Here is a 14689-nt window from a genome sequence, read left to right on the forward strand (position 1 = left end):
GCCCTCCTTGTCTGGAGGGTCCCAGCGGTGCCCCCGGGATTGGAGCCTGAGCTTCGTGTCCCCTTTGCCACTGGACTGAGTCATTCCCATCAAAGCCAGTGAGCTCAGGGAAGTGCAGCACTCAGGGATGTTCACCAGCTGCTTGCACAGATCCGGTACATCCGTGAGGAGAACTGGGAAGAGGCTGAGTGTGCTGGATTCGGAGTGAACTGGAGCTGCTGGAGCGTTTGGGGGTGGGAGCGAGCGAGTCAGTCGGCCCTGCTGATGTGGGGCTGAATTTTAACTCTGCTTCCAAGTTTCTGAGAGAGAGCAAAAAAGGAGAAGATACATAAATAAAGTATCTTTGAGGGAAAGATAGTGCAATAAAATTTGCTCTCTGTAGTGCAGTGGCATCGAGCTGCCAAAAAATGGGACCCAAATTCCGTCCCGTGGCTCCGGCGCTGGGTCTGAGCCCTCGGGGAGGCAGCTCTTCCATGGAGCAAATCCCGTTTTTCTTAGGAAAAACAAACATTGGAGCAAGCCCTGCAGTTCCAAGAGCAATCAGGCATCGCGTTTTCATCTTCCCAAGCAATAATTTATGAAGCAACCCTTGCTCAGCCTCCTGCCAAGACAAGTCCGGGAGACACTGCGGGAAACTGTGGTGAAGTCACTGTGCTCTTCCGAGAATTCCTGGTCTTCCTGAAGGATAACAAAGGCACCACAGTTCATCCCTGGTTTTTAAGCAGCCATGCTAGTGAAGTTGTTATTAATGACCTCAAGATTTCCAGTATTTCCCCTCAGTTAGAGCAGTGTTTTTGCACTGGGGAGTGCTCAGGCCGGGTAGAAATCCCTGGAAAAGGCTCAGAATTGCCCCTTTAATTTCTCCTGCTGCCCATCCCGGGCTTGCTCCGAGTGTGCTGCCTTCCCTGGATCCCAAGTGAGTTGTGTCCCGAAATGCAGTGCCCTGGAACGGGTGATCCCTGTTCGGGTGATCCCTCAACCCCCAGCTGCTGATTCCAGCAATTCCAAGGGAATCTCGAAACTCCCGCCTGCAATCCCAAGGTGTGCTGAGCTGAGGGGAAGGGAGGGCTCCCAAAGGCCGTTTTCAGGGATGAATTTCTGTGGGAAGACGTCATGGCCCCATCAAAGCGGCGTCCAGGGCTCTGCATCCCTTCCAAGAATTATTGGAACTCTCCTGACAGGAGCAGGGAGGAATTTTAAGCAGATGGAGGTCACTGTGTCTGCCCTCCATCCTGAAGGGATCCAGAAGAACTGCTGGATAAGGAATAAGGAGCGGAAGGCAGGGACCACACAGCTGATCACTATGGATGAGCTGGCGCTTTTCCAGAGGATTTGATGGAAGCTGCAGGACAGAAAACATCAGTAATGCTGAATTTTTTAGGTTTAGGGGCAGAAATGCTCCGTGTCTGGGGGTTTTTTAAAACACCAGGTCAATGTTTGCAGCAACCACCGAATTCTTTGCCGTCCCTGAGGTCGGGACCTGCCGGTTCAGAGCAGGGCAGTGACTCAGGGGGTGACATCACTGCCCAGAGCCCGCCAGCCCTGCCAGGAGGCTCAGGAATGCAGCCTGGGAATGCTGTGCCAGGAGTATCGATCCTCTGCTGGGGGAGTGACTCACCTGAAATGCTGGGTTTGTTCTTTTGGGTTCCACGCAGTCTGGGCTCCTCCACCACCGGGATGAGTAATTAAAGCAATTAGTGGGTTCACAAACCAGTCTGCAGGGAGTGGGAAGAGCTGGAATGTTTGTTTTACAGGAAGGGCTGCTTTTGCAGCAGAGCTGCAGCTCCTCCCAGCACCCAGCCTGCCTCGATTTTTGGCTGCTTTTTGGCTGATTTTACCTGATTTTTGGCTGTGCTCAGTCCCTGCCCTGCAAGGAGCAGGGAAACGGTATTTTAGGGAATAAGGAGATGGATGTATGGATAGATGTGGAGATAGGAGGGGCAGGGTGACAGCTGGGGGTGTTCAGTCTGGAGAAGAGAAGGCTCCAGGAAAGGCTAAAGGGGCTCCAGGAAAGCTACAGAGGGAGAGAGGGATAGAGTGACAGAGCAAGGGGGAATGGTTTTACACCAGAAGAGGGGAAATTGAGCTGGAATATTGGGATGGATTCCTTCCCTGGAGGGTGGGCAGGCCCTGGCACAGGGTGCCCAGAGAAGCTGTGGCTGCCCCAGCCCTGGGAGTGTCCAAGGCCAGGTTGGATGGGGCTTGGAGCACCCTGGGCTGGTGGAAGGTGCAGGGGGTGGAACTGGATGAGGCCTCTTTAAGGCCTCTTCCTACCCAAACCATTCCATGTGGGATGTTTTCCCCCTGAAGATGGGAAGATCTGGCCTCTCCAGATCGTGTTGTAGTGCCATGAGGGGCACAGAAAACCAGGAATGTTACCCATCCTGCAAGGCAGAGCAAGTCCTCTCTGCTCCACTAATTCCCAAAGGCAGACACCTCCATGGATTTCCCTGGCTGTCTCTGAGGGGTTGCCAAGCCTCGTGTTCCCTCCCTGTTCCCCACCTGCTCCTTTCCCACTGTCTTAGTGGTGCATTTTAGGCTGAGATGGGATGAAATGCTGGCAGATCTGGGAAAAGAGGATAAACCAACCGGCTCTGTGGGGATGATTCAGTGACCCTGTGAACTGTATGAACCAGCTTAGGGAGGGTCAGTGAGCTGAGAGCATTAATCAGGGCTAATCTAATTAATTACAAGCCTCTAAGGCAGTTTTCTCTGCACTTGAGGAGCAGCTCTGCTTGAGGGGATAATCCTCTTGGAAGGTTCCTCTGGCTTTCCCCTGGGCAGGGAGAGAGCCCTGAGCCAGCCCCTGGTTTGGTAGAGTCAGGGCTGCTTTTGTCCTGGGTGGAATCCAGGGGGAAAAGCAAATGGTCCTGGGGGATTGACCCTGCTGGGAACAGGCACCAAAACCTCTGCAACTGGACAGGGGAGACAAAACCTGACCAAGGTTCCTGGGCTGAGATCAGGACCGGGAGAGATCCCTCACCCATCACCTCCTGGAAACCAGACCCAAACTGGGGACAGGAACTGAGTTATTACTGACCAGAGCAGAGCAGGAGAATGAGAAGGGAAATGCACCCTAAAAACATCTTCCCCCACCTCTCCCTCCTTCCCAAGCTCTCCCTCCTTCCTCCAGCAGCGCAGGAGATGGGAATGGGGCTGCAGGTGGATCTGACCCACCCTGGCTCTCCCTGGGCTGCAGGGGCTCAGCTGCCTCTCCCTGGGCTTCCCCATGGAATCTCAGGGGAATCTCATCCCTGGCCCCTGGAGCAGCTCCTGCCCCTCCTCCTGCCCTGCCCTGGGCTCTGCAGAGCTGTTCCTCTCACATATTCCCATTCCTCTCCTCTCTGCACCCAATTCCATGGGGGCAGGAACCTTTTCCTTTTGGCTGTGTTATCCCAGAGGCTCAGCCTGGGCCAGCGGCGGGTCCATCCTGGAGGAGCTGGAATTGGCTCCATGGACAATGGGGAAGCTTCTGGCAGCTTCTCCCAGACCCCACCCCAACCCCCCTACCAAACCCTGTCACACCAACCTCCCCAGAGCAGGGCAGTGCCAGCTGTGCTGATGGCCCTGTTTGCCGTTCCAGCTGTGCTGATGGTTGTGTTTGCCGTTCCAGCTGTGCTGATGGCTGTGTTTGTGTTCCAGCTGTGCTGACAGCCCTGTTTGCCATTCCAGGTGCGTGTTACTACGACCCCAACCAGTCCATGTACGTGTTTGGGGGCTGCACCCAGAGCAGCTGCAACGCCGCCTTCAACGACCTGTGGAGACTCGACCTCAACAGCAAGGAGTGGATCCGGCCCCTGGCGTCAGGTGAGACCAGCCCTGGCCCCAGCCCCTCTCCTGGCTGCTCCCACTCAGTGTTTGCACGGGGGGTTTGTCGCTGTCTGGCTGGTTTGGGGTTGTCTCCTGTGGGCTGTGTGGGTGTCCCTGTGTTGGCAGCACCGCCTGGAGTTGGGTTGCTCTGGAGCATCTGCCGGTTCCTGTCCCGGGGTGAGGGACATTTACTGAGCTGGGAGAGCCTGCCTTGCTAAGGCTGAGGAAATTGGGATTGTTCAGCCTGGAGAAGGTCAAGAGAGTTGGGATTGTTGAGCCTGGAGAAAAGGAGGCTCCAGGGACACCTCAGAGCACCTTCCAATGTCTAAAGGGACTCCAAGAGAGCTGGAGAGCGACTGGGGACAAGGGGTGGAAGGACAGGACACAGGGAATGGTTTTAAAGTAAAAGAGGGGAAATTTAGATGGATATTGGGAATAAATCCCTCTCTGTGAGGGTGGGGAGGCCCTGGCACAGGGTGCCCAGTGAAGCTGTGGCTGCCCCAGCCCTGGGAGTGTCCAAGGCCAGGCTGGAGCAGCCTGGGCTGGTGAAGGTGTGGAACTGGATAAGCTTTAAGGTCCCATTCTGTGATTCCACGATAAGAGTCATTGTCCCAAAGCTGAGATTTCCCTTCCTGACTCCAGCAGATGCCACTGGAGGTGCTGGAGGGGTGGAGGAGATGAGGGACCTGTGGGGAGGCAGGTCCTGTGTCCTCAGCAGGCAGGGAAACACCACAGAGCATCTCCCACCCTGGTGTTTGTGCTTGGTGTCACTGGGGCACACTCGTGTTCCTCGTGAATTCAACTGAAATGACCTGGAGAAAGGCAAAGAACTGGGGAAGCTCTTGGGGCAGGAGGGAAGTCGGGGTGAAACCAGGTGTTTTGGAAAAGGTTTGACAATTAACCAAGAGCAGGGAGGAGGAAAGGAGCTCAGCACCCAGCACATCCTGGCCCTGCTCCACGGGCTCTGTGGGTTATTCGGTTCTGTTTGCTCATCTGACACTTGAAGGCCTCCCAGATCCAGATGTTTCCATGTCCTGGTGTTAGCTGGGGAATTTCCTGCTGTCCCTTTGAACTGTTAACACATCCCTTGGTGCTTGGATATCAACCCACACTGCACTTGCAGGAGCAGCTCTGCTTGAGGGGATGACCCTCTTGGAAGGTTCTTCTGGAGCTTTCCCTTGGTTTTATGGAAGTTGGGGCAGCCTGGCTGCATTTCTCCCATCCAAACCCAGGGGGGAAAGAAAATGATCTTTGTTTTTCACCCCAAAACACGATTTTGATCTGATTTTGGCCTCACACAGCCCCATGTGACACCCACGGGGGGGATGATTAAAGGAGGGAGAAAACAAAGCTCAGCCTTCCCACGGAGGTGGAGACTGGGTCCTGCTGTCCCTCCTGCCGGGCTGGAGCGTTCTCCCAGTGCCCAGGGGTGGAGAGGAGCAGCACAGACAGGATCCTGGGAGCTCAGCCCTCTGCTCTCACCTGGCCTTCCATTCTCACCACCCCACGGGTTCCTGCGGGGGCTGAATGGGGGGCACGACCAGCCCTGCTTGGGCACCCCGGCCTCCCAGAGCACCCTCCACTGCCTCCCTGGCCACTCACACTCCTGAAAGGAGTCCTGTGGGAATGTGTGGCAGAGCGAAGTCCCACGGGAAGATCCCTGGGGGAGATGTTTGTGCCTGTTGTCAGGAGCGAGATGGGATCGCAGCTGGAACGCCGGGCGCGGGCAGCGCTCCCGCTCTGCCAGGGCCATGAGTCACCCCCTGCAGCCCTGGCTGCTCCTCACTCCTGCCCTGAGCCAGAGCCTGGCACGGGCTGCCTGGGAAAGAATAGTGACTGGAGGGGGCAAAAGGGAGAGCTTTGAAATCCGGGATTGGGATGGGAATGAGGCGGGAGGGGTCTGATTGTAAAACAAGAACTGACGTTGATTGATGAACTCTAATTACGTGGGTCTCTAATTGCTGGTGCAGGTGGAGGAGGAGTTCCCACACCTGCCCTATGGGCTCTGGAGGGTTTTGCTCCAGAGGGAGGCACCGGCTCTTTCCCAAGGCCAGTCCTCCCTCGGAGAGCTTCCATCCCACTCCACGTGTTCCCTCGTTCAGTGTCCTGTCTAATGATCCTTCGGAATGGGAGTGTGGTGCCTCAGCTGAGCTGCAACATTTTCATCCCCTTCCCTTCTCTGAGAGGCTTTTCCAGGAGAAAACACCCTTGTTGTTGTTGTTGTTGTTGTTTGTTCCTGCCTGTTTTCGTTGGGGTTTTCTGGCTCCCAGGCATTCCATGACATCAGAGCTGGATAATTCATCTCCAGCCTGAGCTACTCTGCTTCAGCTGGGAGTAAATATTTAGCCTTCAAAGACATAATTGGCCTGGGTTTCTTTAGTCTCAGAGACGGAGGAGGGAGATTATTACATCAAAAAACCCTAATTTTTGAGGTTTCAGAGTAATTTTTTTGCTTGGATCTGAAACAATGGCCTTGACTCGTGACTGAGGAGGCTGGAGCAGAGGGAGTTGCTGCCTGGATTTTATGGAGAGCTTTTGGTGGGGCTGAGTGCCCTGGGAAGGAGGGTGGGAGGCAGCAGGATCCCTGTTTTGGGAAGGTGCCTCCCAGCTCTTCTCCCTCAGGCTCTCCAGGCCCCCCTGGAGCTGCTTCCCACCCTTCCCACTCCCACGGCCGAGTCCTGCTGGAGCAGGGGGGGGATCACTGAGGCCTGCTTTGTGTGGGAAGCTGCAGAGTTAGCCCGGGGTAGGTGGTCTCTGGGAGGAGGGTGCCTTTCTCCATGTGCTGGGGGTGCTTTCTTGCCTTCATTTGCATAATTAATTAACCTGGGCAGTTGTTGGAATTTGAGCCCATCCCTGCCCAGGAGGTCCTGATGGAGGGCTGGGGGTGGTTTATGCTGGAGTCTGTTTATCCAGCTGGAGGCAAGGGTTAGTCCCCACAAGGTTTCAGTGGTGATAGTGCCTGGTGCTCCCCAAAAATGAGCTGGAACAGCTAGGAAAGAAACCAAGATCCATTTGGAACAGAGACTCCCAGGACTTTCAGTATCTGAACGGGCTCCAGGGAGCTGGAGAAGGACTTGGGACAGGGGATGGAGTGACAGGACAAGGGGGAATGGCTTCCCACTGCCAGAGGGCAGGGATAGATGGGAGATTGGGAAGGAATTCCTGGCTGGGAGGGTGGGCAGGCCCTGGCACAGGGTGCCCAGAGAAGCTGTGGCTGCCCCAGCCCTGGGAGTGTCCAAGGCCAGGTTGGACAGGGCTTGGAGCATCCTGGGCTGGTGGGAGGTGTCCCTGCCCAGGGCACGGGTGGCACTGGAGGAGATTTGAAGTCCCTGCCACCCCAACCCCTCCTGGCAATCTGTGCTCAGTGCCAGTGGAGCTGCAGGGTCTGTGGGGAGGCCTTTGCCAGGAGGGTGCTGATCCCTGGATCTGGCTGAGCCGGGATCCAGCCCTGGGTTCCCTGGTGCCAGGGTTGTCACACACCCTCGGGGATTTCCCTTCCATCTCTGTGCCACCACAGCTCCTGGAAGGCTTGGAAGCAGAGACCTTCAGCCTGAAGTTCTGCACTGCCAACCTCCTGGGTGGCCTCAAGAGCAGGCAGAGTGTGCCAACACCCACCCCTGCTGGTTCCTCTGGGCTCCCTCCCTCCCCAGCTCCTCTCCCTGCTCGGAGTGGCAGTTTGGGGATCAGGTTTCCCTTTGTGAGCTGAGGGGAAGGTGCCTTTGATGGTGTTGTGTCAACAGAACCAGCAGCCTGAAGGAGGAAGGGGAGGCTCAGGAGAGCCCGAGGGGGCTGTGTCGGTGGCAGGGGGTGCTCTCAGATGTGGTGGTGCGAGGCTGGAGCAGGAACCTCCCTGTCAGTCATGGGGCAGAGGGGTTTGGCCTTGACAAGGCTGCACAAAAGCCTTGCCCCCAGCCAAAGAAACCAGCCTTGTTTTCCTCATCTCCCTGGGGAAAGCTGTGGGGACTTTTCAAAGCAGGTTTCGGAGCCTTGGTGGAGGTTTGTGGTGTCGGTCCCGCTCTGCAGTGAACTGCCCTGGGTGGTGCCTCCTGAGCAGTGGGAGCTGCGTGGAGCTGAAGGGAGGAGGTGAAGCACTGGGCTCCCCAGGGAGGGGAGGGGGTGGGGCAGGGACATCCCACCAATCCCCAGCTCTCCACGGCCCAAAACCACCGTGGCACTGACACTCGTGGCAGGAATCACAGGCAGGGCCGAGGCTGCCCCAGGGCTCGGGGGGTTCTGCGGGAAAACAGCTCTGGGAGTGGTGGGAAACTCCTCATGTGTGGATTGAAACCCTCCTTGGCTGAGGGTTGTGCAGCTTGTTCAGCCCTTGGGCGTGTTCTGCCTCTTCTTTGGATCATCTGTGTCCAGCTGAACCCAGGGAGGACACGGAGGGGCTGGAGCATGTGCAGGGAAGGGAACGGAGCTGGGAAGGGGCTGGAGCAGCAGGAGGGGCTGAGGGAGCTGGGGGGGCTCAGCCTGGAGAAAAGGAGGCTGGTGGTTGGAAAGGCTTTACTTCTGAAGCCTCAACTCTTCAGCTGGTCAGTGTGGAGGGAAATGGATGTGGATTTACCACAACCAGAGGGAAAATACTCCCATGCCTCCTATTCCTGAATCCCACACTGGAAACCACCACCCCTCCCTCCACCCATTCCCGACTGGCTGCGTCCTGCCCTTCATCCCAGCTGGCTCTGAGGTATTCCCACAGCATTCCCAATTGCTCCCAGTATCTGCAGAGGTCATGAAGTCAATCCATAACTTCATTCCCCTCTTCCAGGTTGGGATGGGGGGACGGAGCCAGCTCAGCTCAGACAAGGTGTGCCTGCTCCTCCCATCCATGGACAGCGGGATGCCACTGCCTCCCGCAGGAATGTGGGGCTGCAGGCAGGAAGGGCTTTGAAGGAGCCAATCTGCCTGCACACAGAGGTGGGAATGAGCCCAGGAATTGGGAACGTGCCCAGGACTTGGGGCCGCGGCGGCAGAACCAGCTCGTGTTGGATGAGCCGGTGCTGCCAAAGGTGGTTCTGCACAGCAGGACAAACCCACGGGCAGGTTCCCTCTCCTGTTCCTGCTCTCCATGTGCTGCAGGAGTTGGAAGTTCACTGGGTTTTTATCTCCAGACAAAACCTGGTGTCAGAGCAGCCCCTGGTGTGGGGAATTCTCTGTGGGAGCAGCAGGTCAATGGCTCCTCTGTCCCACCTGCTGCTCCCACAGGGAAGGATGCTCCACCCTTGGGATGCCCTCCTGGCCTGCCCCAGGCAGTTCAGCCTCACGTGGTAGGAGTTTGTGGACAGGGAATCCAGAGGGGAGAGCAGCTCCAGGGGCAGTGGGTGTTTCAGGGATGACCTCTTCCCTCAGGACAGGTCTGGGGATTTGGGCTTCTCTTTAAGGCAAGGGCAGAGCTGAACATCTGGGTGTTGGTGCAGGAATGGAGATCCCATGTGTCAGTTCATCCATGAGTTTGCTTTAATCCAGAGGGTGCTGGATCTTTCCATGGCAAAACCAGCAAACCTGCACCTTGGACAGAGTGGGAATCTTGATAAGGAATGTTCTGGTGATTCTCTTCTCTTGGATGCTGAAGGATTTATCCCAGATTTTAAATTCATCTGCACAGTATTCCTTTCTCCAGAAGGTTTCCAGTGTGGAGCAGCCCTCCTTATCCCACTGCCACCGTGGATGGAGCAGTCCAGCATGGAAAAGGGCTTGTTGCTTTACCCCTGTGGGATTTGGATTCCCCGAGAGCAGCTCCCTGGGTGCAGATCCCTCTGGAGGTTCATGAAGGAATGTTCATGGATTGTCTTTATCAGCCTCTGGGATGGACACAGAGAATTTTTAGCCCCCCTGGTCCCAGTTTTGGTGCTCAAAGGTGGCCTGGAGCAGGGGTATATGGATTCTGTAGGATGGCCTGGAGCAGGAAATCCTCACAGCCTTCCCAGTATCTGGGGAGCATTCCTTCCCAGTATCCCATCTAGCCCTGCCCTCTGGCAGTGGGAAGGCATTCCTCCTTGTCCTCAATCCCTCTCCAGCTCTCCTGGAGCCCCTTTAGGCCCTGGAAGGGGCTCCAAGGTCTCCCTGGAGCTTCTCTTCTCCACATGAACAATCCTAGCTCTCAGCCTGTCTCCTGTCTCTCTCCAGATCCATCCATACATCTATTTCCATATTCCTTATAAGGGAATTCCCTATTCCAGTGGCATTGTCACAGAATCACAGAATGGTTTGGGATTGGAAGGGACCTCAAAAGGATTCCAACCCCGGAGTCCCTCGCGGGTCCTTTGGTTCGGTGCTGCCTCGTGTCATGAATGTGTGGAGCACAGAGGGAGCCGCGAGCCTGATCCCAGACCTGATCCCAGAGCCTGATCCCAGAGCCTGATCCCAGAGCCTGATCCCGGAGCCTGACCCCAGAGTCTGACCCCAGAGTCTGACCCCAGAGCCTGATCCCCTTTCCTGGAGCCGCTCCTTCCCACTCCTTCCCGGGCTGCTCCCGCTCCTTCCCAGGCTGCTCTCGCTCCTTCCCGGGCTGTTCCCGCTCCTTCCCGGGCTGCTCCTGCTCCTTCCCGGGCTGCTCCCGCTCCATCCCGGGGCCGCTCCTGCTCCTTCCCGGGGCCACTCCCGTCCTCCCGCAGGCGAGGGAGGGACCGGGCTGGTGCTTTCCCTGCCCACAGGCTCCAGGCTGATTTTACATCCAGTTATTCCCTCCTGGGCAGGTACATCCACCTCCCTTGGCGGGCAGTGGGATAAAACCCTGCTATCCCGTGGCTGGGATGTCCATGTCAGCCGGGAGGGAGCTTTGTGGAGCTTTGGGAAAGGTCCTGCTCGGGATTTCGGGAAGGCTGTGCTGACATCTATCGGCAGCAGCTCCTTCCAGGTTTTCCTGCTGTTGTGCCTGTGCCTGGAGGACTCTTATCCAGCGGGATGACGTGTGTAATCCTCGGGACTGAGCAGGCAGCATTCCCTGTGCACTTCCCACCCAGAGCACCCCATGTGCTTCCAGAGCCTCTTGAAATCCTCGTGCTCCGGAGCCGCATTTTCATCTTCTCCCAAAGCATCTGCCGGAACAATCTCCTGGGAGGGGGCAGGCATGGGGAATGGGGGAGCACCGGCTCAGCCTGTCTGCAGCCCAAAAGGGGGGTGTTTATTCCTGACATGAAACATTCGGGGAGCTTGGAATGACGGGAATGAGGGAGCAGTGTGCCCTCCTGGTGTGATGGGAGTGCAGGAGCCTTGGCTTAGAAGTGAGAGGGAAGGGGGACACAGCAAGGGAGGCTGAAGGAATTGTAGAGAACTGAATGGACTATCCCTTCCCGTGCTGTATTGGGCATTTCAGTGGGAAGACATTGGAATTCCAGTAACTAACTTCAGTGAATAACACTTCAGTGTTGTCCCTGCAGCAGGTTTTGGGAGGAGCTCTCCCTGCTCTTCCCAATGCTGAGCTATTTGCATGTCCTCGAGGAGCCCCCTCTGACTGTGCCCAGAGGGGTCGTGGATTCCCCACCTCTGGAAGTGTTCCAGGCCAGGTTGGACAGGGCTGGGAGCAACCTGGGACAGTGGAATGTGTCCCCGGGACAAGATGATCTCTAAGATCCTTTCCAGCCCAGACTGGAACGCTGTTCCAGGACTCTCTGCCTGTGCCCACAGGCTGCTCTTTAAAGGATAGTTGAGGTTTCTCAGCCCCGTGGTGGCTCCAAACTCACCAAATTCCACAGCAGCCATTTCCTGGCACCCCAGTGATTTTGGGATTCTCCGACGTCTGAGCCGCCCAAAGGAGAGCGTGGCTGGGCCGGGAAGTGCAGAGCTCAGCAGAGCTGCCCCATCCCACAGCCCTTCCCTGCAATTACCCCTCGCTGCAGCCCCCGCCGCCACTTCCATCCCCCCCTGGCTCCCGCCGGGAGCCGCGCTGCCCTTTCCCTGGAATCCCAGAGCTTTGTAAGTGGATCAGGGAAAGGCAGATCAGGGAAAGGTGGATCAAGAATAAGTGGATCAAGAAAAGGCGATCAGGGAAAGGTGGATCAGGGAAAGACGGATGAGGGAAAGGCAGATCAGGGAAAGGTGGATCAGGGAAAGGTGGATCAGGGAAAGGTGGATCAGGGAAAGGTGGATCGGGGAAAGGTGGATCAAGGATAAGTGGATCAAGAAAAGGTGGATCAGGGAAAGGTGGATCGGGGAAAGTGGATCGGGGAAAGGTGGATCAAGGATAAGTGGATCAAGAAAAGGCGGATCAGGGAAAGGTGGATCAGGGAAAGACGGATGAGGGAAAGGCAGATCAGGGAAAGGTGGATCAGGGAAAGGTGGATCAGTCGGAATCCTCCCACCCAGAGAGGGAAGAGCAGCTTTTGCAACAGCAGCTCCCGGGAGCACGGGACCGAATCCCAGAGGATTGGGAAGGGTCCCCGTGCCCTCAGCAGCACCAGCAGCCCGGGGTGATGCTGCAGCCCGGGGTGATGCTGCTGGGACGGCGAAGGGCTCGGGGTTTTCCCAGCGGAGCCTCCCGTGCCGCGGGAGGGGCGGGAATGGCAGCGCTCCCGTTGGTGGCTGTTGGGAGATAAAGGGGCCGAGCCCGGGGCGTTCTGGCAGCTCTGGGTGTTTGCTCAGTGCTGAATAAGGACATTTTTGCAGGCATGAGCCGGGGGTGACTCAGTGCGCGCTGTTGCTCGGGGTTCAGAGGGCACTGCCTCTCCTCTTCCGCGGCTTTATCGGAGCGGCGGCACCTCACAAATTCCGGCCTTGAAACAACAACCAGCGGGACGTTGCAACAGCTCCGGGGTGACTTATCCTGCCTCCTCCTCCCCCACGGGGCTCCTGCCTCCACCTCGATTGCAGGAAACCAAACCTTCCCTTCCCCCGGCCCCCCCGGCGCTGTGACGGGGCTTGTCCCGCACCACTGTATCACTGGAGGGTGGGAATGCACCGGGAATTCTGGCTGGGTGTAAACACCAGGGGGTTGCCATGGATTGGTGACATACCCTCCGAAACTGGGGAAAATCTCTGGATATCCCCCCCCTTCCCTCCTAAGATCTGTGTCACAGGCAGCAGATCTTTGAGGAGACAAATTCTGTTTTCCTTTAAATTCATACAAGGCTGAATTCCTGATTCCCAGCATGGAATTTGGGGTTTCTGGGGAAGGGAACAGTAAATCTCCTGTGGCTTTGGAAAGAGAAAGGGATACTTTGGTGGCTTTTAGAGGCTTTAAGGTTTAGACAGGCCTAGTCAAAAGCAGCCTGGAAAATGTTCAGAATCCCAGTGTTTGAAACATTTGGGGAATAAAAACAGGTGACTGTCAGGTGCTGGGATCTGAGGCAGCTGAGCAGCCAGTCCTGAGTGCTGGGGTTTGACTTGGGGTGCAGCATTCCATGGATCTGTCTGCTCTTCCCATATGAGTTCTCCTTTGGCGTCTCCCAGATCCGATCCCAATGCTGGGACTGCTGGGATGCCCATCCCACGTTCCAGCCTCTGGACTGCTGCTCACCAGCTTGTCCTCTTGCCTTTGGGTAACCTGGCAGGGAAAAAACTTCGGGATGAATCTGCAGATGGCTGTGGAAAAATCCAGAGGGATTTCGGTTTTCCTGCTCTGGTTTTGCTTCCAGTGGAAGGGGAAGGATTTAGGGATTTATCACACGAGTTTGGGATGGACCTTGGTGTGGTGGAGGCAATCCCTCAGCTGGGGAGGATGATGCCAGGGTAGGGATCAGGGTTCTGGTTTGGAACTGAGGTTTTAAGTCTGTGCCAGCCTAAAAGCTGGACCAGTAAAGCCAGACTGGAAACAGCCCCTGGATGGGACTGCTCGAAAACTCCTGGGAACAGCATTGAACCCCATGTAGGAGCAGCTCCATGGGCAGGACAGGACCATCCTGCCTTGGGAAAACATGTCCAAGCCCAGCTTGGACCAGGCTTGGAGTGACCTGGGATAGTGGGAAGTTCCACCCATGCAGGGGTTGGAAAAGGATCAGCCTGAAGGTCCCTCCGACCCAAACCATTCCATGATTCTTGCCCTTTTGGACCTTTGGTGTGCAGGTCGAGAGTGGTTTTGGAACCTGGGGCCTCAAATTCCTTTGCACTTGAAATCCCTGGGCTGCTGGACCAGCTCCCTTTAATTCCTTGGCTCTGAAATTGGAAACGTGGTTTTGTTTCTCTGGGTATTTCGTGGAAATCCAGTTGTGGTGCCCAGCCCCTGCTTGTGGCTTTTGTCTCCCCTCTCTCCAGAAATAAAATTCCCCAGTGTTTGTCCCCCTGACACGACTCTTGCCATGTTTTACCCTTCCCCCTGGTGCTGCTCCAGCACAGTATTCCCCCAGACCCCCTGGATGGGAACCCACCCTCCCACCTGAACAATCCTGACATCCCTTTCATTTCCCCACTTTATTTGCATCTGAAGCTCCTCTTGCTGCTGGTCTGTGGAGTGTCCCAGGGCTGCACCCACCAGAGCTAAAAGGCTGGTGTGGAAATTCGTGTTCCACGTGCCCTTCCAGCCAGGCCCTCCCTTTGTGTCCGTTAATCCCGGCGCGTGCTGCTCCGGCCGGATTACAGGGCTGGATAATGAGAACTGCTGAGAGGGGCAGATCCTGCCTGGATAAAACACCCAGGGCTCATGGGGGGAGCCACCAGAGCCTGGCATTTCTCTTCCAAACATCCGTGGGAGCCGGAGGGCCCCAGTTGGGTGGGTTTCCTTGGCTTTGTGAGCCAGGAAAATCCATCAGCTGGGGGAAGGATTGCTTGGACTGGCTTCCAAGTGCCTGGGAGAGTTCCTGGGGAGATGGAGGGAGTTCATTGTGCTGCACCCTCTGCCTGTGGGGATCTTTGTCCCCAGGGAAGGGTAACCTGGATGTCGGGCTGGGAGCCGTTGTGGGTGTGGAGCTGGAAATGCAGGCAGAGCCCTTTGGGAGCAGTGGGA

The 14689-nt window shown here is 56.6% G+C and overlaps 1 protein-coding gene across 1 annotated transcript in view; it reads left to right on the top strand.

Moving 5' to 3' along the window:
• The window catches only part of FBXO42 (F-box protein 42), a 34367-nt gene that overhangs the window by 11238 nt on the left and 8440 nt on the right, over nt 1-14689 (top strand). The window contains 1 exon segment of the mRNA XM_050322421.1: nt 3673-3807. Coding sequence (XP_050178378.1) covers nt 3673-3807 — 135 coding nt within the window.

The sequence above is a fragment of the Myiozetetes cayanensis genome, unplaced genomic scaffold, assembly GCF_022539395.1.
Source record: "Myiozetetes cayanensis isolate MyiCay16 unplaced genomic scaffold, myiCay2020 scf28, whole genome shotgun sequence".
NCBI lineage: Eukaryota > Metazoa > Chordata > Aves > Passeriformes > Tyrannidae > Myiozetetes > Myiozetetes cayanensis.